General features: G+C 51.7%; 3 protein-coding genes across 5 annotated transcripts in view; 2 read left to right on the top strand and 1 right to left on the bottom strand.

The window, feature by feature from the left end:
• The first annotated feature begins 429 nt into the window (after positions 1 to 429).
• Positions 430 to 11,490, top strand: FIGNL2 (fidgetin like 2). The gene is made up of 2 exons (XM_030259353.4): positions 430 to 537; positions 7,806 to 11,490. The coding sequence occupies exon 2, from the start codon at positions 7,817 to 7,819 to the stop codon at positions 10,004 to 10,006; it is 2,190 nt and encodes a 729-aa protein (XP_030115213.4). The 5' UTR covers positions 430 to 537; positions 7,806 to 7,816; the 3' UTR covers positions 10,007 to 11,490.
• Positions 11,491 to 13,314: 1,824 nt separating this feature from the next.
• On the top strand, positions 13,315 to 13,973 carry TMDD1 (transmembrane and death domain 1). The gene has a single exon (XM_041711627.2). The coding sequence runs from the start codon at positions 13,317 to 13,319 to the stop codon at positions 13,950 to 13,952; it is 636 nt and encodes a 211-aa protein (XP_041567561.2). The 5' UTR covers positions 13,315 to 13,316; the 3' UTR covers positions 13,953 to 13,973.
• A 784-nt stretch (positions 13,974 to 14,757) lies between these two features.
• SCN8A (sodium voltage-gated channel alpha subunit 8) overlaps positions 14,758 to 21,978 on the bottom strand; it is a 53,483-nt gene continuing 46,262 nt past the window's right edge. For all 3 annotated transcript variants that reach the window (XM_072919694.1, XM_072919693.1, XM_072919695.1), the window contains exons 22-27: positions 21,507 to 21,791; positions 20,979 to 21,032; positions 19,972 to 20,109; positions 19,642 to 19,746; positions 18,750 to 19,020; positions 14,758 to 18,324 (exon numbers count right to left, since the gene is read on the bottom strand). In XM_072919694.1, coding sequence (XP_072775795.1) covers positions 17,171 to 18,324; positions 18,750 to 19,020; positions 19,642 to 19,746; positions 19,972 to 20,109; positions 20,979 to 21,032; positions 21,507 to 21,791 — 2,007 coding nt within the window. In that variant the 3' untranslated portion in view covers positions 14,758 to 17,170. The remainder of the gene's footprint in view (positions 18,325 to 18,749; positions 19,021 to 19,641; positions 19,747 to 19,971; positions 20,110 to 20,978; positions 21,033 to 21,506; positions 21,792 to 21,978) is intronic.

Here is a 21,978-nt window from a genome sequence, read left to right as displayed (position 1 = left end):
GGGGTACAGAGATGTGGGGACGCAGGGGATTGGGGCACACGGATTTTGGGGGGTGCGGGGGATTGGGGCACAAGGATCCGGCGCGCAGGGGCTCGGGTGCCGCGGCTGCCGGGGACGTTGGGGGTCGCGCTGGGATGGATGCCGGGGATGCGGGGGATGTCGGGGGTCCGCTCCGTGTCCGCCGGGGATGCCGGGGATCCGCTCGGTGTCCGCCGGGGCGCTCCGAGCCGCCGCCGCTGCCCCTGCGGCCGGAGCGCAGCTCGCCCCTCGCCATCCCCGCTCCGCTCCGCCCCGCCGCGCCTCGGGGGCGGGCTGTGGGGCCGGTGGGCGGTGGGAGGCGGGGGGGGCAGCCCCAAGCCAGGCCCCGGCCGCGGCCCCGGCCCCGGCCCCGGCCCCAGCCCCAGCCCCAGCCCGGCCCCAGCCCCCGCCGCCCGCCCGGGGCCGCCGCGCCGCCCCGCATTGTCCGGGCGGCAGCGCAGGATGCGGCGCCCGGCTCGGCCTCCCGGGCTGCGCTAACGGCCCCGCCGGCATGAGGAGGTGAGTGAGGAGCGGCCGAGCCGCGGGGATCCCGGGGAGGTCCCGGGGAGGTCCCGGGGAGGCCCGGCCGAGCATCCCCGGCGATGCCGCGGGCGGAGGAGGATCCCGCCCGGTGCCGCTGCGCGGAGAAGCGGAGGGGTCCGGGGGGGGCTCCGCGGGACCGAGCGGGAACGGGGAGCTGCGAACGGGGAATTTTGGGGTACCTCGGCCTGGGGCCGCCCCCTTCCTCCCGCTTCCCCCCAAAAATCAGCGGGGGACGCGCCGGTGGCCAGCGGCTCGCGGGAGGTGCCGCCCCCCATCCCGAGGGGAGCGCCGGGGGCTGGGTGAATCCTGAGCTGGAAAGCCAAGCGGAGCTGGATTGTCCGTCCGTCCGTCCGTCCGTCCGTGCGGGCATCCATCACCCATCCCTCCTCCCTCCCTCCCTCCTCCCTCACCCCGGGAACAATGCCGCTCCCGCAGCCGCACGTCAAGCGCACGCCGGAGCGCTGCCCTTCAAAACACTCGCGGCTCTGAGGATCCGAGGGGGGGTTTTAAATGGAAACTTGGCCTGAAAACTCCTTTTTTTTTTTTTTTTTTAGTGTTTATTTGTTTGTTTTGTCGTTTGTTGGTTTTTTTTTATTTTTTGGTGGTAGGCGTTTTTCGCTCGGGGAAAAATAACATCGGGGAGGGTTTAAAAAAAATCACTTTACGCTGTCGAGAAAATCCTCCTGGGTTTGGAGGCGCCATGTGCTGCTTCACATCTCCCCCGGCATCCCAAAATTTCCCACCCCGGCTGCTCTTTGGGACGGGATTTCGGGAGCGGAAGGCGAATTTGGGGTTTTGGCGAGGACGCGGCTCGGATGACTCCGGCTGCAATTCCTGGTGGGAATTCTGAGGAGGTTTTTGGGAATTCTGAGGAGGTTTTTGGGAATTTTGAGGAGGTTTCTGGGAATTTTGAGGAGGTTTTTGGGAATTGAGGAAATTTTTTAGGAATTGAGGAGGTTTTTGGGAATTTTGAGGAGGTTTTTGGGAATTTTGAGGAGGTTTCTGGGAATTTTGAGGAGGTTTTTGGGAATTGAGGAGGTTTTTGGGAATTGAGGAGGTTTCTTTCCCCTTGGGGGTGCTCCCGGTGCCTCTTTTGCTCCCGCGGTTTCTGAATTCCAGATTTCACTGGGGCCGAGGCCCGGCAGTTTTTATCCCATCAAACATTGGGTTTTTTAGCTCATTTGTTTTCGCTCATTTGTTTTCGCTCCCTCCAGCAGGAGCTGTTGACATTTTCTCGTGGGGGACTGCCGGGATAACGAATGGCACCTACCGGGCTGTGCTCCCTGGAAAGCTGTGGAAAAATAATTTTTAAAAAAAAATATTTTTTTTTTAATTTTTTTAATCCTTTGTTTTTATTTTATTTTTTATAATTTTTTCCTCTTATTTTATTTTTTCTCTTTTATTTTATTTTTTATCTTCTATTTTTATTTTATTTTTTTATTTTTTATTTTTGTCTTTTATTTTTTAATCTTTTATTTTAATTTTTTATCTTTTATTTTATCTTATTATCTCTTATTTTAATTTTTTATCTTTTATTTTATTTTATTTCTCTTTAATTTAATTTTTTTTTTTTAATTTCTCAGGGAAATTTTTTTAAAATCCACACAGCTTTGATTTGTTATTGATGATGAAAATACAAATTACTGATGAGTTCGAGCTCATTTTAAAGGCATAAAATAAAATAAAATATTTATTTTCTTACCCACAGCTGTGCTCCCACTCCCTGCCCCAATTTTTGGGGAGAGGAAGGAGAAAACCTGGCGGATTTTGGGGTTTTTGGGGGAGCAGCCACCGGCTCTGTCCCCAAATTCCTCTGCAGCAGGGAAGGGAAAAAACCTCTGGAATTCCTGGAGCAGGGAAGGGAAAAAAAAAATCTGGAATTCCTGGAGGAGGGAGAAAAAACCTCTGGAATTCCTGGAGGAGGGAAGGGATTTCAGTTTTCCAGCTGGGAATTCCTGGAGCAGGGAAGGATTTTTTGCTCTTCCAGCTGGGAATTCCTGGAGCAGAGAAGGGTTCTCAGCTCTCTCCACTCAAAATTCCCAGACCAGGGAAGGATTTCAGCTCTTCCAGCTGGGAATTCCTGGAGCAGGGAAGGATTTCCAGTTTTTCCATTTGGGAATTCCTGGAGCAGGGAAGGTTTCTCCAGCTTTTCCCTTTGGGAATTCCTGGAGAAGGGAAGGATTTACAGTTTTCCCTTTGGGAATTCCTGGAGCAGGGAAGGATTTCCAGTTTTCCCTTTGGGAATTCCTGGAGCAGGGAAGGATTTTAGTTTTTCCATTTGGGAATTCCTGGAGCAGGGAAGGATTTTAGCTTTTCCATTTGGGAATTCCTGGAGCAGGGAAGGATTTCCAGCTTTTCCATTTGGGAATTCCTGGAGCAGGGACGGTTTCTGCGGCCGCCTTCGTTCCCCGCTGTGTTCTTGCCCCGTGCCATCGTTATCATTTCTGTTAACGAGAGCGGCGCGGTGCGTCCCATATGGATCGCGTTAAAAACTCCCTTCTCTGCTCTTTCCTCCCCTCTCCCTCCCTCCCTCCTTCCTTTTCCCAGCCCCTTTTCCCCTCCCGAGGCTGGGGCAGCATCCCAGAACCCGAAAATCCGCTCTGTCCCGTTGGAGTCCCTCAATTTCCAGGGAAAAACGTGGAATAAACACGGAGAAATCTCCAAATATTTTCCCTGGCAGCCGTGGGATTTTGGATCCAATTGTTGAGGCTCCCACCCAGGGATGAGCTCCCACCTGCTGCAGCTCCCTCTTGATTTTTTGGCTGGGGTCTCTCCCTTTTCTTGATTTTTTTGGCCGGGGTCTTTCCCTTTTCTTGATTTTTTGGCTGGGGTCTCTCCCTCCTCTTGATTTTTTGGAATTGGCTCGTGGTGGGGGATTCTCCCTTTTTTAATTTCTTTAGAGTCCTGAGAGGGATCCTGAATCTTTTCCTGCCCTGGGATGAGCTGGGACTCAGCTCCAGCTCTCCCCGGTGCCAGCCTCAATTCCCAGCTCCGAAAGTCGATTTATCCCCTCGCAAATTCTGCCACGCTGAGTTGGTTGCCGCGATGACCCCTGGAATTTTGGATTTTGGGGTGTCCCTGGAGCAGGATTTTGCATTGTCTTCCCCAGACAGGATTTTGGGGTGTGTTTCTGGAGCAGGAATTTGGGGTGTCCTCCCTAGGTTGATGCCTTCAGAAGGCTGAACAAAAATAGAGCTACCAAATAAACTATCTAATTATAAGTATATGATAATAAATATATAAAAATAGAAATATAGATAACAATAGATATAATATAGATTATAATCTATTCTATATGAATATATAATTATATTATAATTGGCTTATAATCTATGCAGCCCCGGGCTGTAGAAGGCTGGTGCTGCAGGGGAGGATGCTCAGGGTCCCCAAAATCCATCCAGAGGCTGGCACAGCCTCGGGCGTGGACGAAGGCAGTGGTGTCAGCGAAGAAAGGAGCCTGAAAAAAAAGGGGATTTCTGGAAAATTCATCAGAGAATGGAGGGCAGGAGGGAGCTGGGCCTGTCAGGAATCCGAGTCAAAGGCTTGTGAAAACAAAAGCGCCGAGAGAGGCCTCGGTCCTGGGCTGGAGCTGGGATGGGTCCCCAGGGGCTGGGATGGGGCTGGAATATCCTGCAGGGATGGGATGGGGCTGGAATTAATGGGATCCATCATCCTGCAGGGCTGGGATGGGGCTGGAATTAATGGGATCCATCATCCTGCAGGGCTGGGATGGGGCTGGAATATCCTGCAGGGATGGGATGGGGCTGGAATGAACGGGATCCATCATCCTGCAGGGATCCATCATCCTGCAGGGATGGGATGGGATGGGACTGGAATGAACGGGATCCATCATCCTGCAGGGATGGGACAGGGATGGAACATCCTGCAGGGATGGGATGGGGATTGGCCTTTACAGGAAGTTATAAAGTTCTGGAATGTTCTGCCCGGGAGGTGGTGGCATCATCATCCCTGAGGTGTTTCAAAAGCCTGGGTGAGGCACTGGGTGCCAGGCCTTGGTTGAGGTGTTGGGGCTGGGCTGGACTCGATGATCTCGGAGGTCTCTTCCAACCCAGAAATTCCCTGAATTCCGAGATTCCGCGATTCCGTGCTCGATGGGCTTTGGAAAAATCCTCCAAGCTCAGCAGAGGAGGAGCCAGCAGCAGCTAAGCTGGCGTGACAGCGGCGAGGTGACCACAGGGCTGGCGGTGACCAACCATGGAGCTGTGGATGACCATGGACCCTGGATGACCACAGAGCTGTAGATGACCACGGAACTGTGGATGACCATTGACCCCGGATGACCATGGAGAGCCGTGGGTGACCATGGAGCTGTGGATGACCATGGAGCTGTGGGTGACCAACCATGGAGCTGTGGATGACCATTGACCCTGGACCCATGGACCAAGGCTGCAGGCAGCTCCGGATGACCACAGAGCTCCAGATGGCCACAGAGCTGTGGATGACCACGGAGCTGGGGGTGACCATGGACTCTGGATGACCACAGAGCTGTGGGTGACCATGAAGCGCGAGAGCCTTTTACACCAGCACACAAACTTGTAACAAGTGTGTAAACCCACACACGAGGGCTGAGGACGAGAGCGAGAACCTTTTACACCGGCGTGCAAATGCATAAGAAGCGTGTAAACCCAGATTCAAGGTCCAGGGATGAACGGGGCGACCTTTTACACCAGCGTGCAAACGCGTAAGGAGCGTGTAAACCCGCACGTGAGGGCTGGGGACGAGCAGGAGAACCTTTTACACCGGTGTGCAAACACTTAACAAGTGTGCAACGCACACTCGAGGCCCGAGGCCGATCTGCCCCACTCCGCCCCAGCTCCGCGATGCTCTCCTGCACCCCACGGCCCCGCGGCTTTTCCCGTGGGGGGCTCCACGCCCCATCCCCACGCGGAGCCGTTGGACACCCTCAGCAAACCCGAACAAAAGGCCGGCTCAGACTCGCTGCTGAATAGATTAACGAGATTTCCATAATTAGGGCGGGCGGGAACAATGGGATTCTCCCTGCCCAGCCCCCCCCGGCCGCCTTTGTCTTCTGCTGGGGAGAATGGGCAGCAGCCAGGGTGGGAACCGGCCCGGCCATTTGGTCACTGGACAGTAATTTTCTCACCCTGCCAAGGCGAGCATTGAAACATCTGTCCCGCTCCGCCGCCCTTTCACGTCCCATTTCAACCCTGACAACTCCTCCCTCCCCCGCTTCTCCCTGCGTTTTCCAGCTTTTCCATGGATTTTGAGGGTCTTTTTCTTGCTTCTTTAAGGGTTTCGAGCTTTCAAAGCTGTGCCTGTGCGTTCCCCCCCACGAGCGGCTCTGGATTTGGGATTGGGAATGTTGGTTGTGGTGGATTTCCAACCACACCCCAGGGTCTGGAGAAGCGATTCCATCCCTGGGTGTGTTTTTTGCCGGTGTTTGAGCTGTGGGGCTCATCGCCCCCATGGGCTGCTGCTCCCTGCCCCCAAAATCCTGGGAATGCCACTGGGATTTGCTGGTTGTGCTGGTGGCCAGCGGTGGCCAGACGCCTCCCCTGGTGTCCCCAAATCCCCGAGCGCTGGGCACTCGCAGCTTGACATCTCCAGGGGACAGGAGCAGCAGCAGCACTCTGTGAGGATTTGGGGTGGGATTCCATCCCCATGAGGATTTGGGGTGGGATTCCATCCCTGTGAGTATTTGGGGTGGAATTCCATCCCCATGAGGATGGTGAATGAGGAGCTGAGCGAGGATGGACACTCCTGGTGCTATAATTACTTTAAAGTATATAAATACTGAGGAAGACGCCTTGTTCATCCCACGAAACCTCATTCTCATTCCTCACAGACCAGCCAAATGCTCCTTTTTGCCTTTAGAGCTCCCGGGTGCCAAACCAGCCCCAGGGGCAGCTCCAGGAGGATCCCCTGTGCCTTTATCCACCAGGAGCACTTGGACAACGCCTGAAAATCCAGGAGGAGGAGGAGGAGGAGGAGGAGATCAACCCACAGGGGGCTGAATCCTCTGGTGGAAGCTCGATATCCAAAGTGGAAGCACAAGTGCCCCATAAATCAATTAAAGCATTAAATAATCTGATTGTGCAGAGCTGCGGGCTGCGAGGGAGCGGGGCAGGAGGTCCCCCCCCGACACCGCCCGAAATTATTGTTGTCACTGATAATGAAGGGATGGGAGCATGGCCAGCCTAGGAAGGATTTATTGCCCAGATAAACCTCAGAGGCTGTGAGATTTTAAAGGAGCAAGCAGTCGGTTGTAGTCACAAGTTTTTTCATTTTGAAGCAATATAAAACTTTCTAACTCAACGAATAGATGCTGCAAGGTTTATTTTGGTTTTCTGTCACTTTTACTTATTTCTGCTGTAGTGAGGGTGCTTTTAGGCTAATCGTCTAAAGTCTAATAAGCTTCTGTCTCACATGTTTTGTTTTTATTATAGTTTGTTTTATATGCACATTTGTTTTTATTATAACTTCTAAACTCTTAGTTTAGAATAAACTCTTAGTTTCTTCTATACCACCACACCGCTACATTAAAAGTATTTCACCATCTTATTAACGATTTCGCACTTACTTAAGGCATATTCTTACAAGAACTGTAGAAACATTATCAGAAACACAAGTTTATGATTTTTCTGCTAAATTGTACAATTGATTTTTCTGCTTAGTGGTGCAATTCTGCCTATTGTATTTTCATCAATCCAAACCTCTCTTCAAGGCTGCAAATCAAACCCTTCCGTGTCTGTGGAAGTTTTTGGTTGAAAATCGACCAAACCCTTCCGTGTCCATGGAAGTTTTTGTTTTTTCCCATTCTCACACCCCGAGGCGCTGCACGTGTGGCTGGGAGGGGACAGTGTGGGTGGGGACTGGGGACACTGCCACCACCCTTGGGAGCCCATGGAGCAAGAGGCAGAGACACCAAGCTCAGCAGGAGGTGCCTGTGGCCAAGGGGGGTTTAGGGTGGAAGAATTCCTTCACAGGAAGGAATTCCAACACGGGAAGCATTGGATTGGACGTCAGGGACGTGGTGCTGTCACCATGCTCTGGTCTGGGTACGAGGACTGCTCAAAGCCTGGGTGATGCTGAAGGTCCTTGCTGACCTCGGTGGTCCTGTGGTCATCCAGATTTGGCTGGGGCAGGCGCTCACAGCCCGGGGGTGTGGTGGGGTCAGCACAGGGCAGCACGGCAGGATTTGGGGATGCCATGTGCGCCGCTGCCATTGCGCTGCTCTCACCCGCGCTCTCCCGTCCCCGCAGGTCTGTCGAAGATGCACTGGTCACCAGAGCATGCCCAGTCCCTGAACCAGTGGCCGGAGCAGCACCTGGACGTCTCCTCCACCACCTCCTCGCCGGCCCACAAGTCCGAGCTGTACCCCAGCACCCGCCAGCGCTTCAACTACGCCTGGGCCAACGACGACATCTCAGCGCTGACGGCCTCCAACCTCCTCAAGAGGTACGCCGAGAAGTACTCGGGGGTGCTGGACGCGCCCTACGAGCGCCCGGCGCTCGGTGCCTACGGCGATGGCGCCTTCGGCCCTGTTAACGGGCAGAAAGACGGCGAGCCCTGGCCGGGGGCGCACGGCTCTGACGGCTCCTATGCCCTGACTCCCATCCACGATGGCCTGGCGGGTGCCAAGGCCGTGGTGCCACCCGCCGTCCCCGCCGGCAGCGGGGCCATCGGGCTGGGCGGCTCCCCGGTGGTGTCGGCCAACCTCAGCGACGCCGTGTACGCCGGGAACTCCTGCGGGGCGGCCGCCGCCGGCTCCGGGGCGCTGGGGGCGTCTCAGGAGTACCCCTCAGGTTACGCTGGCACCTATTTGCCCTCCGGCTACTGCGCCCAGCCGCCGGCGGCGCTGCCCCCTCCGCACCCTCCCGGCCTGCACGGCTCCGGGCTCCTGCAGCCTCCGCACGCCTCGCCTGCCCTGGTGCCGGGCTACGGCTCCTCGGGCGCCGTGTACAACTACGCCGGCGGCGGCTACCCGCCCCAGCCGGGCTACGGGGGCATCCACCCGCCCCACCCCTCCGCCTCCTACCTGCCCTCGGGCATCGCCGCACCCACCCCCATCCCGGCCCCGCCGCCCTCTGCCCGCCCGCCGGGGGTGCCCGGTTACGGCTACCAGGGCGCCGGGCTGGGCGCCCTGGCCGTGCCGCCCCTGGGCACCGAGGCGGCGGGCACGCTGAAGAGGAAGGCGTTCGACGCCACCGGGGAGGACGACGGCGAGGGCAGGTACAGGAAATACAGCTATGAGCAGCCAAAATCCCCCTACCCCCTGTCGGACAACGGCGAGTGCCGGGGCAACGGCTTCAGCAGCAGCGGCGAGTCCCCCCAGGTGGCCTTCAAAGCCGGGAAGCGGCCGGCGGGCGCCGGCAGCGCCGAAGAACACGGCGGCAAGTACGGCGGGCAGCAGATGAAGGGGATGGTGTCGCCATCCTACGGCGCCAGGGACGCTCCCCTGCGGCCGGCAGAGCCCTTCGAGAAGTTCAGCCCCCCGCTTGCCAACGGGGAGCGGGCGGCCGAGCCGGGAGCCCCATTCCCGCTGCGGCTGCCCCCCAAAGCTCTGGCGTTCGGCGGCGCCGCGCTGGAGGAGCAGCCCAAGAGCGTCGACCCGCTGCTGCTGGAGCTGGTCAACACCAAGGTGGTGGAGCGCGGCCCGCCGGTGCAGTGGGCGGACGTGGCCGGGCAGACGTCGGTGAAGGCGGCCATCGAGGAGGAGCTGCTGTGGCCCATCCTGCGGCCGGGCTCCTACAGCGGCGCCGGGCACCCGCTGCGGACCCTGCTGCTCTTCGGGCCCCGCGGCACCGGGAAGACGCTGCTGAGCCGCTGCATCTCCACCCAGCTGGGCTCCACCCTGCTGCGGCTCAGCGGCGCCGCGCTGCTGTCCACCTGGAAGGCCGAAGCCGAGAAGATCCTCCAGACCGTGTTCTTCGTGGCCAACTGCCGGCAGCCCTCCGTGGTGCTCATCACCGAGGCCGAATCCTTGCTGGCGGCGCGGGCGGGCGAGGACGGCGGCCAGGCGAGCAACCTCAAATCCCAGCTGCTCTCCTACCTGGACGACGTGGCTACCTCATCCGAGCGCGGCGTGGTGGTCATCGGCACCACGGCGCGGCCCGGCAGCATGGACGAGGCGTCGCACCGGCGCTTCGGCACGCGGCTGTACGTGGCGCTGCCGGACGGCGAGGCGCGGCGCCACATCCTGCGCCAGGCGCTGGCGCAGCAGAGCTGCCGCCTGAGCGAGCGCGAGCTGGCGGCCCTGGCGCAACGCACCGAGAGCTTCTCCGGCGCCGAGCTGCTGCGCCTCTGCCAGCACGCCGGGGTCGCCGCGCGCCGCGCGCTGCCGGGACCCCCCGCCTCCTACCAGGAGCTGGAGAAGGCGTTCTGCAAGGTGCGCCCCACCGTGTCCCAGAAGGAGCTGGACTTGTTCCTGGAGTGGGATAAGATGTACGGCACCAGGCACTGATGGGGGTCAGACCCCGAGGCCATGGGGACAGACCCTAAAACTGTGGGGACAGACCCCAAAACTCTGGGGACAAACCCCAAGGTTGCAGGGATGGACTCCAAGGCTGTGAGGACAGACCCCAGAGCTGTGAGGACAGACCCCAGAGCTGTGAGGAGAGACCCCAAAGCTGTGAGGACAGACCCCAAGGCTGCAGGGACAGACCCCAAAGCTGTGGGGACTGACCCCAAGGCTGCAGGGACAAACTCCAAAGCCATGGGTAGGGACCCCAAAGCTGTGGGGACAAACTCCAAGGCCTCAGGGATGGACCCCAAAGCTCCAGGTATGCACCCCAAGGCTGTGGGAACGGACCCCAGGGCCTCGGGGATGGACCCCAAAGCTGCAGGGATGGATCCCAAAGCTGCAGGGACAGACCCCAAAGCTGCAGGGACGGACCCCAAGGTTGCAGGGACAGACCCCAAACCTGTGGGGACAGACCCCAAACCTGCGGGGACAAACCCCAGGGCCGTAGGGACGGACCCCAAGGCCACAGGGACAAATCCCAAACCTTCAGGGATGGACCCCAAAGCTGCAGGGACAGAACCCAAAGATGAGGACAAACCCCAAGGCCATGGGGACAGACCCCAAAGGCACGGGGACAGATTTGGGGCGTGCATTGGGGTCCGTGGGGGCTCTGCCTCTCTCGGTTTGTCCGGATCCCTCACGGCCTCTCCTCGGGGCATTTCCCCGCCGCGCTCCTCGCCCAGCGCTCAGGATAAACTAATTTATTATTTCCTGCCCCTCCGTGCCCGGAGTGGCGGCGCCAGCGGGGTTTTGGAGGTGTTCCGGAATGTTCCGGGACGTTCTGCGATGTTCTGGGACGTTCCAGGATGTTCAGGGACATTCCAGGACATTCCGGGACGTTCCAGGGACATTCTGGGACATTCTGGAACATTCCAGGATGTTCCTGGTGTTGGGATCCGCTCCAGCGCCTGATTCCGGAGCTCCCCAAAGCTTTATCGTCGATTTATTTGTTTTTTAATTGTTTGATTTTATTATTGCCAACAAAAATACCTCGGGTGTCTTCGGAACCCCTTCGCGCCTCAGTCAGGGAAACGGGGAGGTGGGGGAGAGGCCCAAAATTCGGGAATTTCACCCCAAAACAAGGAAAACACACCCCAAACCAATGGGTTACACCCCAAAACCAGTGGGTTTTGGAGGAAAATGCTGTAGATTGTTGAATATCCTAGACTTGAGTTTTTATTTTTGTAGTATTTTGTTCGTTTGTTCGTTTGTTTTTCTTTTTTAACTACTCAGGAAAAAAGAATTACCTCAGAAAAAACTGAAGAATGTTTTTTTTTTTTAAAAACACTTTTTATCTTCTCAGAAAAGGAAAAAAGAGGAGATTTTTTTTAAAGAGTTTTTCCGACCTGGGACAAAACTGCCTCCTGCGTTTGCTTCCAAAGGGGGTGAAGGAAGGAAGAAATAAAAGGAAAAAAAAAAATAAACTTGAAGCTGTAACAAAGATGAAATTTGAATGTATTTCAGGTGCTTTCCACGTATATTATGCCATAATTTTATTTGAAAATTTTTGTTTTCTTAACACCGTTTCTCGTAGCGTTTGGTGGAGTAACGTGTCTTCAACGGAAAGTTTCGTGCTGTAGCTCGGGAGCTGTCGCTGGCACCACTTTTTGGAGCAAATTGGGCAAATTTCCCCCTCTTCCCCCTAAAAAAAAAAAAAAAAAAGCCAGTGGGGCTGAGCGAGGGGCTTTGCATAGAGCGTGATGACCCACCCGTCCCAGCCTGTCTGGCCCCTCTTTGCATCCTGGTGGGGGTTTTCCCCATCTCAAAAAAAATTTAATTTTTATTATTTTTAATGCTCTAAAGCCCTCCCAGCTTAGAGCAGCTCCCCCAAACCTCAGGGTCTGCGCATGCAGAGAGAAAAAATCCCTCAGGGGGCTCCCCCTGAGGTGTCTGCCAGGTTTTTTCCCAATTTTTTCTAAATTTTTCCCAAATTATTCCCAATTTTTCCAATTTTCCCCAATTTTTCCCAAATTTTCCCCAGTTTTTCCCAATTTCCCCCAATATTGCCCAAACTTTCCCATTTTTTCCCAAATGTTCCAAATTTTTTCACAATTTTTCCCATTTCTTCCCAAATTTTCCCCAATTTTCCCCCAATTTTCCCCATTTTCCCCCCAATTTTTCCCAATTTGTCCCAGTTTCCTATTGCATCCAGGGCATTACCCCTTTGCCTCCCACCTCCAAAAAGTTGTGCTGGCTTCCTGAAGACTTTATTATTAATTATTATTAATTATTATTATCCTATTTGTACCCTCTCTGTAACCATTTCTACCTCATTTTTTGCAACGTATTGTACACGAAAGTATTTAATTCATGTCTGAGACAGACGAGCTCTAGGGCTGGGATGGTCTACCTCAAGAAATGCTGTATTTAAAAAAAAAAGGAAAAAAAAAAAAGAAACCAGAAAAAAATAGAATATTTCACAGTATTAAAGAGATTACCTGAAAAAATTCCTGTTCTTGGGGTGCTGCAGGAATTCTGGGCGGGGTTTTGGGAATCCAGGGGAGTTTGGGAAGGGTGGGAATGAGGTGGGAAGGTGGGATGGGATGGTCAAGCTCAAGAAATCAAGAAATGCTTTATTAAAAATGAAAAAAATCCCCAAAAAAGGAGAATATTTCACAGTATTAAAGAGAACTCCTGTCCTTGGGGTGCTGCAGGAATTCTGGGGGGATCCTGGGGAGATTTTTTGGACTCCAGAGGGGTTGGAAAGGGTGGGGATTAGGTGGGAAGGTGGTTTGGGATGGTTGACATTAAGAAATACTGTATTAAAAAAAAAAAAAAATAAAAAAAAACCAAAAGACAAAAAAATTGGAGAATATTAGACAGTATTAAAGAGATTATCTGAGCAACTCCTGTGCTTGGGGTGCTGCAGGAATTCTGGGGGGTCCTGGGGGGTGAGGAGGGGAGGCCCAGGGGTTTTTGGGACCCCGGAGGGTTTGGGGAGGACGGGGAAGGACGGGGGGGTGGGCAGGGCTCAGGGGGGGCACTTGGGGACCCCCTGGTTGGATCCGATTTTATTTTTTTGGGGGGGGATCCCCGAGGGGAATAAAGGCCGGGAAGTGACCCGGGACAGGGAACTCGGCCTGGAGCTGCTCTGTGAGGTCAGCGCAGGGTTCCACGTTCGGGGTGCAGCCCGAAACGCAGCGAACCCCTCGACGGGCACCCCCGGGCGATGCTGGCACCGCGGGGCACCGCGCTGCTGCTGCTGCCGCTGCTGCTGCTGCTGCTGCTGCTGCTGCTGATGATGATGATGATGATGATGCTGCTCCTGCTGGCCGCGGGCGGCCGCGCCGGGGACTCGGTGGCCGCCGCCGTGGGCCCGCACAGCGTGTCCCGCATCGCCGAGCTGCTGGCCAGCCCCGAGTGCCGCCGGCTGCAGGAGGAGCTCAGCGGCGCCGAGCAGCCGCCGGACGAGCCCGAGGCCACCCGGCAGGAGGAGGAGCTCGCCCGCCGCCGCCGGAGGGGCAGCGTTGCCCGGGGATGCTCGGAGGAGCTGCGGCGCTGGTTGGAGACCTGGGGCCAAGCCACCACCTGGGACCGCCTGGTGCGAGCCCTGCGCCGCATCGGGCGCTCGGACATCGCCCGGGAGCTGGGCAAGAACCTCAACCAAGACCGGCGGCTGGAGCTGCGCAGGAACGTGGAGGGCTACCGGAGGAGCGTTCAGCACCTCAGCTCGGCGCAGCTGCGGCCGCCGGGGCTGCGGGCCAGGAGGGCTCCGCTGGCCGGGGCGCTGCTCTTCCAGCGCCGCCCGCCGCCCCGCTACAGCCGCGGGCTGCTGGGCTGGGTCCGCCCGGTGCTGCTGGGCGTGCTGGGAGCCTTCCTCGGCTCCGGGGTGCTCGCGGGCACCGCGATGTATTTCTGCCACTGGCGGAGGCTCCTGGGTGCCTGAGAACCCCAGGAGCTGCCGAAGGGAAAAAGAGACTCAGTAAAGCTTCGTGGGGTGATTTTCATCCAAAATCGGGCTCTGTGTGATCTCCTGGGCTCATCCTGGGGTCATCTTCAGCTCCGTGATCCTCACAGGCACCGCGATGTATTTCTGCCACTGGTGGAGGCTCCTGAGCTCCTGATGCTCCCAGGAGCTGCTGGAGGGGAAAAAATACCTCGTAAATGTTCATGGGGTGATTGGCATCCAAAATCGGGCTCTGTGTGTTCTCCTGGGCATCCTGGGAGCCTTCCTCGGTTCCCCATCCTCACCTGCCTGGAGCCCCCATCCTCACCTGCAGGGCCGAGCCACCTGACACCTTCGACACCAAAACCTGACACCTTTAACACCAAAATTTGACACCTTCGACACCAAAACCTGACACCTTCAATACCAAAATCTGACACATTTAACCCCAAAATCTGACACCTTCAACCCAAATTTTAGAGGTGGGGGAGTGTAGGAACCCCTTGGTTTGGTCGTGAATTTTGGCTCCACCTTCCTAACGACTGCACCCTCTTAATTTCCTCCCAAAACACCAAATCCAGAACAATTCCATGAAAAAATTCCATGAAAAATCTGGGACAAATCCCTGAGGCTTTTTACCCAAAACTTCCACCAACTTTTGCTTCACCCAGCGTAAAAGCACCCAAGAAAATCCCCCCTGAACGCCCCAAATTTCATTTTTTTTTGAGAAGAAAATTGCAAAACCTCCTCCGTCCCTTTCCTGCCACATCTGAAAATGACAAAATATTAAAAATAAATAAAAATATTCAGAGTTGGAAGGGATTTTTTATTGGAAAGTCGTTGAGCAGCTTCATGAGTTGCCAGCACAAACGCCAACGCACCGAGCCTAAGGACAATTATGAAATTTCAGCCAAATCTTGCATAGAAGTGGTCGACTTATTGCACATTGGAACCCAAAAAATAACATTTTTTTTGCTGCTGCAAATACCACTTGCAATAAAGCTTTTGTTAAAATCTATTTTGAAGGGTTTGGGATTTTGTTTGGAATTTTTTCGTGTTTTTTTGTTCCCTTTTGGGGGGCATTTCCTGGCTATCTAAAATCTAAGGAGAACAGAAAAGTCTTAAAAAAATAAAAATAACCATGGACAATGGCATAAGCCAGAAGCCATTCTATAATTTTTTTTTGTAGTTCTTTTTGTATTTACAAAAAGGCATGCCAATAAAATAAAATGATATATTACAGTATTTATAATATTCTCTTAAAAAGTTCAACCACACTTTTCAGCTATTTTTTTTCCTTTTTTTTTTTTTTTGTTTTTTTTTATTATTTTTTTGTGCTGTTTACAACGTAGCCTGTACAATATGTATTTTTGTTGTTGTTGTTGTTGTTGTTTTATTTGTTGTTATTTTTATTTTTTGTACATCCCATCCTGGGAGATGCCAAGGTGGCACAGATGGCTGCTGGATGGCTTCCTGCTTGGGTTTGGTTGATTTGGGGTGATTTTTGGCGTTTTTTGGGTTTGTGGGATGATGAAAAATGAGATTTCATCCTCCCATTGAGCTCTGGTCTATTTGGTTTTTGTTTTTATTTTGCATTTGTTTTTTATTTTTTATTTCCCCCCCCTGGTTTGGATGTCACCCCTGCAGTGACCCCAGGCTTGGTGCCACCACCTGAAGGGTTTGGTTGATTTTGGGTGATTTTTGGCGTTTTCTGTGTTTATGGAATTATGAAAAATGAGATTTCATCCTCCTATCGAGTGCTGCTGAATTTGTTTTTTATTTTTTATTTTTATATGGGGCCCAAAACCTGCCAGGACCCCATGGTCCAGCTCTGCACCCCCAAAATTCCTCCTGGTCACCCCCAAGGGACATTTTGGAATTTATGGAATTTAGGTTTTGGATTTTTGGAATTTAGGTTTTGGATTTTTAGAATTTAGGTTTTGGAATTTGGCGTTTAGGTTTTGTATTTACAGTTACATGGATAAAAAGGCATTTTCCGAAATTTATCCTCTCCCTTTTGGCGAGATCCAGAGCAGCATTTTGGAATTTTGTTCTGTTTCAATGTGCGCAAACCCCACCCCCCCCCAAAAAAAAAAATACAAACCATGGCTGTATGGAAAAGAAAATCAAAGTCATTAAACGGACACACACATTCATTCACCTCTTGTTCTGGTGGGGTTTTTTGTGGGTTTTTTTGAGGTTTTGTTGGGTTTTGAGCAACACTAAAGGTTTTTCTCAGTGGAGTGCCTGGAATTTATGGCTTAAAACATCTCTGTGGCCAGGTGAGTGCATGTCCCCTGCTTGTGGTTCCTCATGCATGGTCCCTGCTCATGCCATCATGCAAAAATCTGCCAAAATCTGCCAAAATCGCTTCTAGTTAATGAGCACTTTTTGGTTTTTTTGGGGGGGCTGGCTCCAGGCTGAAGATACCTGACTCCCCCATCTCCCAAACCAAGAAAAGCCCATGTAGGAAGTAGAATGTAAATAATAAATCTCAAATTATAAATCTCAAATAAATAAACTATGGTAGCTCGGTGGGCTTAATGGGTGCTTTGTTTCTTTTTTTTTTTCCTTTTTTTTTTTTTTGTCGTTCTACTTGTTTTAACTCTTTTTTATAAATTTTTTTCCTTTTTGTTTTTTGCTGCTTAACTAAATGCAAATCTAGTTTTGCATGAACGAACCCACTGACATTGTGACTTCTGGGTTTTCCTTCTGAGAATAACCAAGAAAATGGGAAAATAAAATCCACTTGGGGCTGCTTTGGAAAAGAAGTGAATCCCAGCAGCGGGTTTTGTTTTTCTGTGTGTGGTTTTTTTTTTTTTTGTGTGTGTGTGTGTGGTTTATTTTGCTCTTTTGTCCTAAGTTGCATTGACTGATGTGGAACATGCAGTATCCACCTGCCCAAACAATAGAAAATCCTTTTTTTTCCCTTTTTTTTCCTGGCGTTTCCTTTGTTTACAGGGTCCTTTAAACAGGTGGAAGGTCACTGCTTTAGATGCAACGCTGTCACACGGTAAGCAGACTAAGTTTGGTATAAGATCTTCAGGTAAGTGTCTCCACAGCTCTTCTGTATTGATATATTTCAGGAAGTTTGTAAACAATTTTTTAAATATTTTCCTTTTTTTTTTTTCCACTTGCAAATATTGTAATTCTACTATTTTTTTTTTGTTAATTTTGTTTTTTCTCTGTGTGTGTGTGTTCGTGTTTGTGTGTGTGTCTCAACACTTGGCCACCCTGGCGTCCTTTTGTCTCTTTGCCTTTTCTCTCCTGCCCTCCTCCGCCCGTTGCTGTTTCTCCTTCTCGGGTTTGGTGACGCTGTCGTAGGACGGCAGCGACGCCGTGGACGGCGTCCCCTCCTTTTTCTCCCGGGTTGCTCCCCCGTTCTCCAGTTTGGTGGTGGCGGTGGCCGCCCTTCGGCCGACGAAGCCGCGCCGCGCCAGACGAGCCCGGTACGCCCTCTGGATCACCACCGCCGACACCTCCTCCTGCTTGCGCCGCAGCGTGGTGGTGATGGGCTCGTAAGACACTTTGGAAGGGTTGGACGCCACGAACCTCTCCTCCATCTGCTGCCTCAGGATATCCAACTCCCCACTGTCCCCCAGGACGCGTTTGGTGAAGGCAAAGAGGATGTCCAAACAGTGGATCCTGTCCCCGCTCACCATGGGCAGGTCCATGGCGATGAGTTCGATGGTGTTGGGTTTGGGGACGCGCAAGGGGTGCTCCAAGGCGTCGGCGAAGTCCGCCAGCTTGCTGTACTCGATGAACTGCGTGGCGTCGGGGTCGAACTTCTCCCAGATCTCGTAGAACGTCTCGAAGTCGTCCTCGCTGAGCGGATCCGCGCTCTCCTCCGTGGCCACGCTGAAGTTCTCCAGGATGATGGCGATGTACATGTTGACCACGATGAGGAAGGAGATGATGATGTAGCTGACGAAGAAGAAGATCCCCACCGAGGGGTTGCCGCAGTCGCCCTTGAAGCCGCTGCCGGGGTGCTCCTTGTCCAGGTCGCAGTCGGGCGGGCGGTTGAGGATGGGCAGCAGGAGCCCGTCCCACCCCGCCGACGTGGTGATCTGGAAGAGGCAGATCATGCTGTTGCCAAAGGTCTCGAAGTTGAACATGTCGTCGATGCCGGCCTCGTGCTTGACGTAGGCGAAGTTGGACATGCCGAAGATGGAGAAGATGAACATGACGAGGAAGAGGAGGAGGCCGATGTTGAAGAGGGCGGGCAGGGACATCATCAGGGCGAAGAGCAGCGTGCGGATGCCCTTGGCGCCCTTGATCAGGCGCAGGATGCGGCCGATGCGCGCCAGGCGGATCACGCGGAACAGCGTGGGCGACACGAAGTACTTCTCGATGATTTCCGCCAGGAACATCCCTGCGGGGACAGGCAGCGCGGGGGACAGGGTTTGTCACTTGAATTATACAATTATTTCGTGTCTAATTGCAATTAAAGCCCCGTAAAATAAACTAAAAAGCACAATAAGTGCATTACATAAAACCCCCCTGTACAGGATTTAAAACCCCCCTGTATAGCACTTAAAAATTCTTCTTTTTACTTTGTGACTATTTTTACTATAACATTTAAACTTCTGTGACCTCTTGTTGGTTTTTTTTGTAAGGATGGTAAATCATTCTATGGTTTAAATTTAAAATCACAGCTGTTTTCAGCTGCTTGCCAGGGTCTCAAATGCTTCTGACTTGGACCCAGAACATCCAAAAAATGTCTGAGGGACATTTTGAGTTCCCACATGAAGCCTTCTGAAAGTGGAGCGTGCGTCCACGACGACCTCCAGGACTTACCCACGATGGACAGGATGACCACCACGAAGTCGAAGATGTTCCAGCCGATGGTGAAGTAGTAGTGCCTCAAGGCGAACATCTTCAGCACGCACTCGCAGGTGAAGAAGATGACAAACACAAAGTTGATCCAGTAAAGGATGTCCTCCATCTGCTTGCTCTGCGTGTCTGTCTCCACCATCATGGTCACCATGTTGAGGCAGATGAGCATCATGATGACGATGTCGAAGGCTTGCTGGGTGACGAAGTCGAAGACGGCTCCTTGGATGCGGTTCTGTGGAGCAGGGGAGACAAGGAACTGAGTTTGAGCAACCACCATGAAGTGTGGAATGGCTGGACTGGAAATGTCCTTCAGGTGATCCCATTCCACCCTATGGCCTGTCCAACCTGGCTTTGGATACTCTAGGGACAGGAGAAATGAGGAACCGAGTTTCAGCAAGAACCATTGGTTTGGACATGGAATGGTCTGGACGTGGAACGGTTTGGCACCATCCCAGCCCCAGCAGAGGACGACTGATCCAAACAGCACCTAAAGGACTCCACCCAACCCCTTTTTTTGGGGGTTTTTGAGGGATCCAAAATCTTTGTGAAACCCGGGAGATGAGCTCAGTTCTCCACCATCGAAGCCCTCAAGGCTGGATGGTCACCAAAGGTTCTCCTGTGAGTTCCAGGAGGTTCCTCCACCCCACCAGGGAAATTTTGGCATTTCTTGATTCAGCTGATGACGAAAACCAACCCCAGGACAAATTTTCACCTCGGCAGGTGACACCTGAGTCACGGGGACAAAACCAGGGGGATGTTGAAGCCCAACATGAGTCGGAAAATTTTTTTTTTTTTTGGAGAAAAAAATGCTCTTTTGAAATCCACTCCAGAGTTTTGTCTCTCATCTACTCACCAGAGGTCGGGGGATGGGTTTTTGGGGCTTCTTGGAGCCCAGTTTTTTCATGGCGTTGTAATATTTCTTCTGTTCTTCTGTCATGAAAATATCCTGACCTCCAAAGTAAAGGGGAAAAAGGAAAAAAAACTGGTTACAATCAGCCCATGAAGCAGTTAAAAAGGACTGGTTTGCCTAGAAATTGAAATAGAGGAGATTAATATTCCCTATAAATTGAAATTTATAGGAAATGAAAACTGTATTTAAGTCATTAAAAAAAACCCTAAAATGCACGAAAATCCAGGGAAAATGTTTAATTTGGTACTTTAAACCAAGCCTTGGGTCACTTATCTTTTTCTTTTGTTGGTTGAAGTTGTCGATGATGACACCAATGAAGAGGTTCAGGGTGAAAAAGGAACCGAAGATGATGAAGATCACAAAATAAATGTACATGTAAATGTTGTCCTCGTACTTGGGCTGCTCTTCTTGCTGAAAGGGAGAGAAAAATAACAAAAAAAAAAAAAAAGACATTTCAAAGACATCCTAAAAACACAGGCAAAATGAGATTGGTTGTGTTTGCAAACTATCAAAGATTAAAAAGCAGATGAATATTTTTATTTTTACACTTTTCTAGCACAGCCATACTTGTTTCAAAGCTGCATTCAGTGCAGGATAAAAAAAAATCAATTTAAAAATAGATTAAATTAAATCAAATTTTTTTGTTACATATAAAACCCATGAGAATAGAAATGGGGGGGAAAATTGAAAACAAAAAGGAAATTGTGGCATTTTTCCAGCATGCAAGAAGCAGAAAAGTGCCTGAGGAATGAATTCCAACCCAGACATAATTCCCAAATCCATAATTTCTGAGTCCATAATCCATAATTCTTGAATCCATAATTCCTGAATCCATAATCCACAATTCCAGCTGTGATGCTCAGACTTCCATGAAGACATAAAATTCATGGCTAATTCCTCCCCATTTTTATTTTAATTATTAAATGTATAATTCACTGTATTCTACTCCTATTTTTGGGGTTTTTTTCCTATTTGGTTTTTTTTCCTAATTTTTTTTATTTCTACTCCTATTTTTTTCTACCTTTTTTTTTTTTTTTTTTTTTTTTTGTTCTACTTCAACTGCAGTTGGAATAGAACAAAAAAAACCCAACTTTTTGAACCCACCCTTTTTGGGATTTCTTCAGCATCTTTGAACTCATCAGAGCCCCCCTGAGCAAATGAAACCATCCCAGAATTCCAGAATTAAACATTTGATACAAATAAAATTCTGCAATTTTCCCTCTGGATTTTAGCCAAGGAAAAGATGGAAATAAGGGGATTTTGGGATTTTTGCAGGTTACCTTTCTGGAATCTACAGCTGCATACATGATGTCCATCCAGCCCTTGAATGTAGCCTGGCAAAGAAAACACAGAATTCACCCAAAATATCAGAATTAAAACACAGGATTCACCCAAAATATCAGAATTATGCCAGGGACTCCCTGCCACTCTTGATGTCCCTGTAGAATAAACTTTAATATTATTTTAATATTTCTCTTTTTGAACCTCACGAGGCTGAGGAGGGGATTTGGGGCCCCTTCTTGAGATCCATCAATTAGGGAAGAGAAGAAATAAAATGTGGCACATTCATTACAGCCCCAACCCCTCAGTTTGGAATATTTTAATGGGGAATGCATCTCCAACCCCTCATTTTGGGATATTTTAGAGCTCCAGCCTCTTAGTTTGGTATATTTTAGAGGGGGATGCATCTCCAACCCCTCGGTTTGGGGTATTTTAGTGCTCCAACCCCTCAGTTTGGGATATTTTAGAGCTCCAACCCCTCCGTTTGGAGTATTTTAAAGCCACAAACAGCAGAAACCCAAACTTACAACTTGCAGCAGAGCCAGATATCCTGCCCCGACGTTGTCAAAGTTAATTTTCACGTTCTTCCAGCGGATCTCCGTGGAGTTGGGCGGCATCAGCGCCTCGCAGTCTGTCTTGTTGTTTACAACCTCTATCTCAAAGCGATGCTCAGCTGTTTCATTAAAGCAGTAATGATATTTCCCGGCAAACAGGTTAACCCCCATAATGCTGAAAATCAGCCAGAAGATAAGGCAGACCAACAAGACATTCATAATGGAAGGGATAGCGCCAACCAAGGCATTGACAACCACCTGTGTTGGAAGGGGTGGGAAAAAGTTTCAGTATAAAACACGAGGCAGGAGACTGCAAGCATCAGTACGGCCGGATTTTGGGGGGAATGGGGGAGAGGCCACTGGCACGTCGGGGGTTAATCCAGGCGGGATTGGGAAGGGAATTCCAAACCACTCAGGGAGGATCTGTTGTCAAAATAGGTGGTAG

The sequence above is a fragment of the Taeniopygia guttata genome, chromosome 29 (genome assembly GCF_048771995.1).
Source record: "Taeniopygia guttata chromosome 29, bTaeGut7.mat, whole genome shotgun sequence".
NCBI lineage: Eukaryota > Metazoa > Chordata > Aves > Passeriformes > Estrildidae > Taeniopygia > Taeniopygia guttata.
Note: the sequence above shows the minus strand (reverse complement) of the source record. Positions and strands in the feature narration are given on the sequence as shown.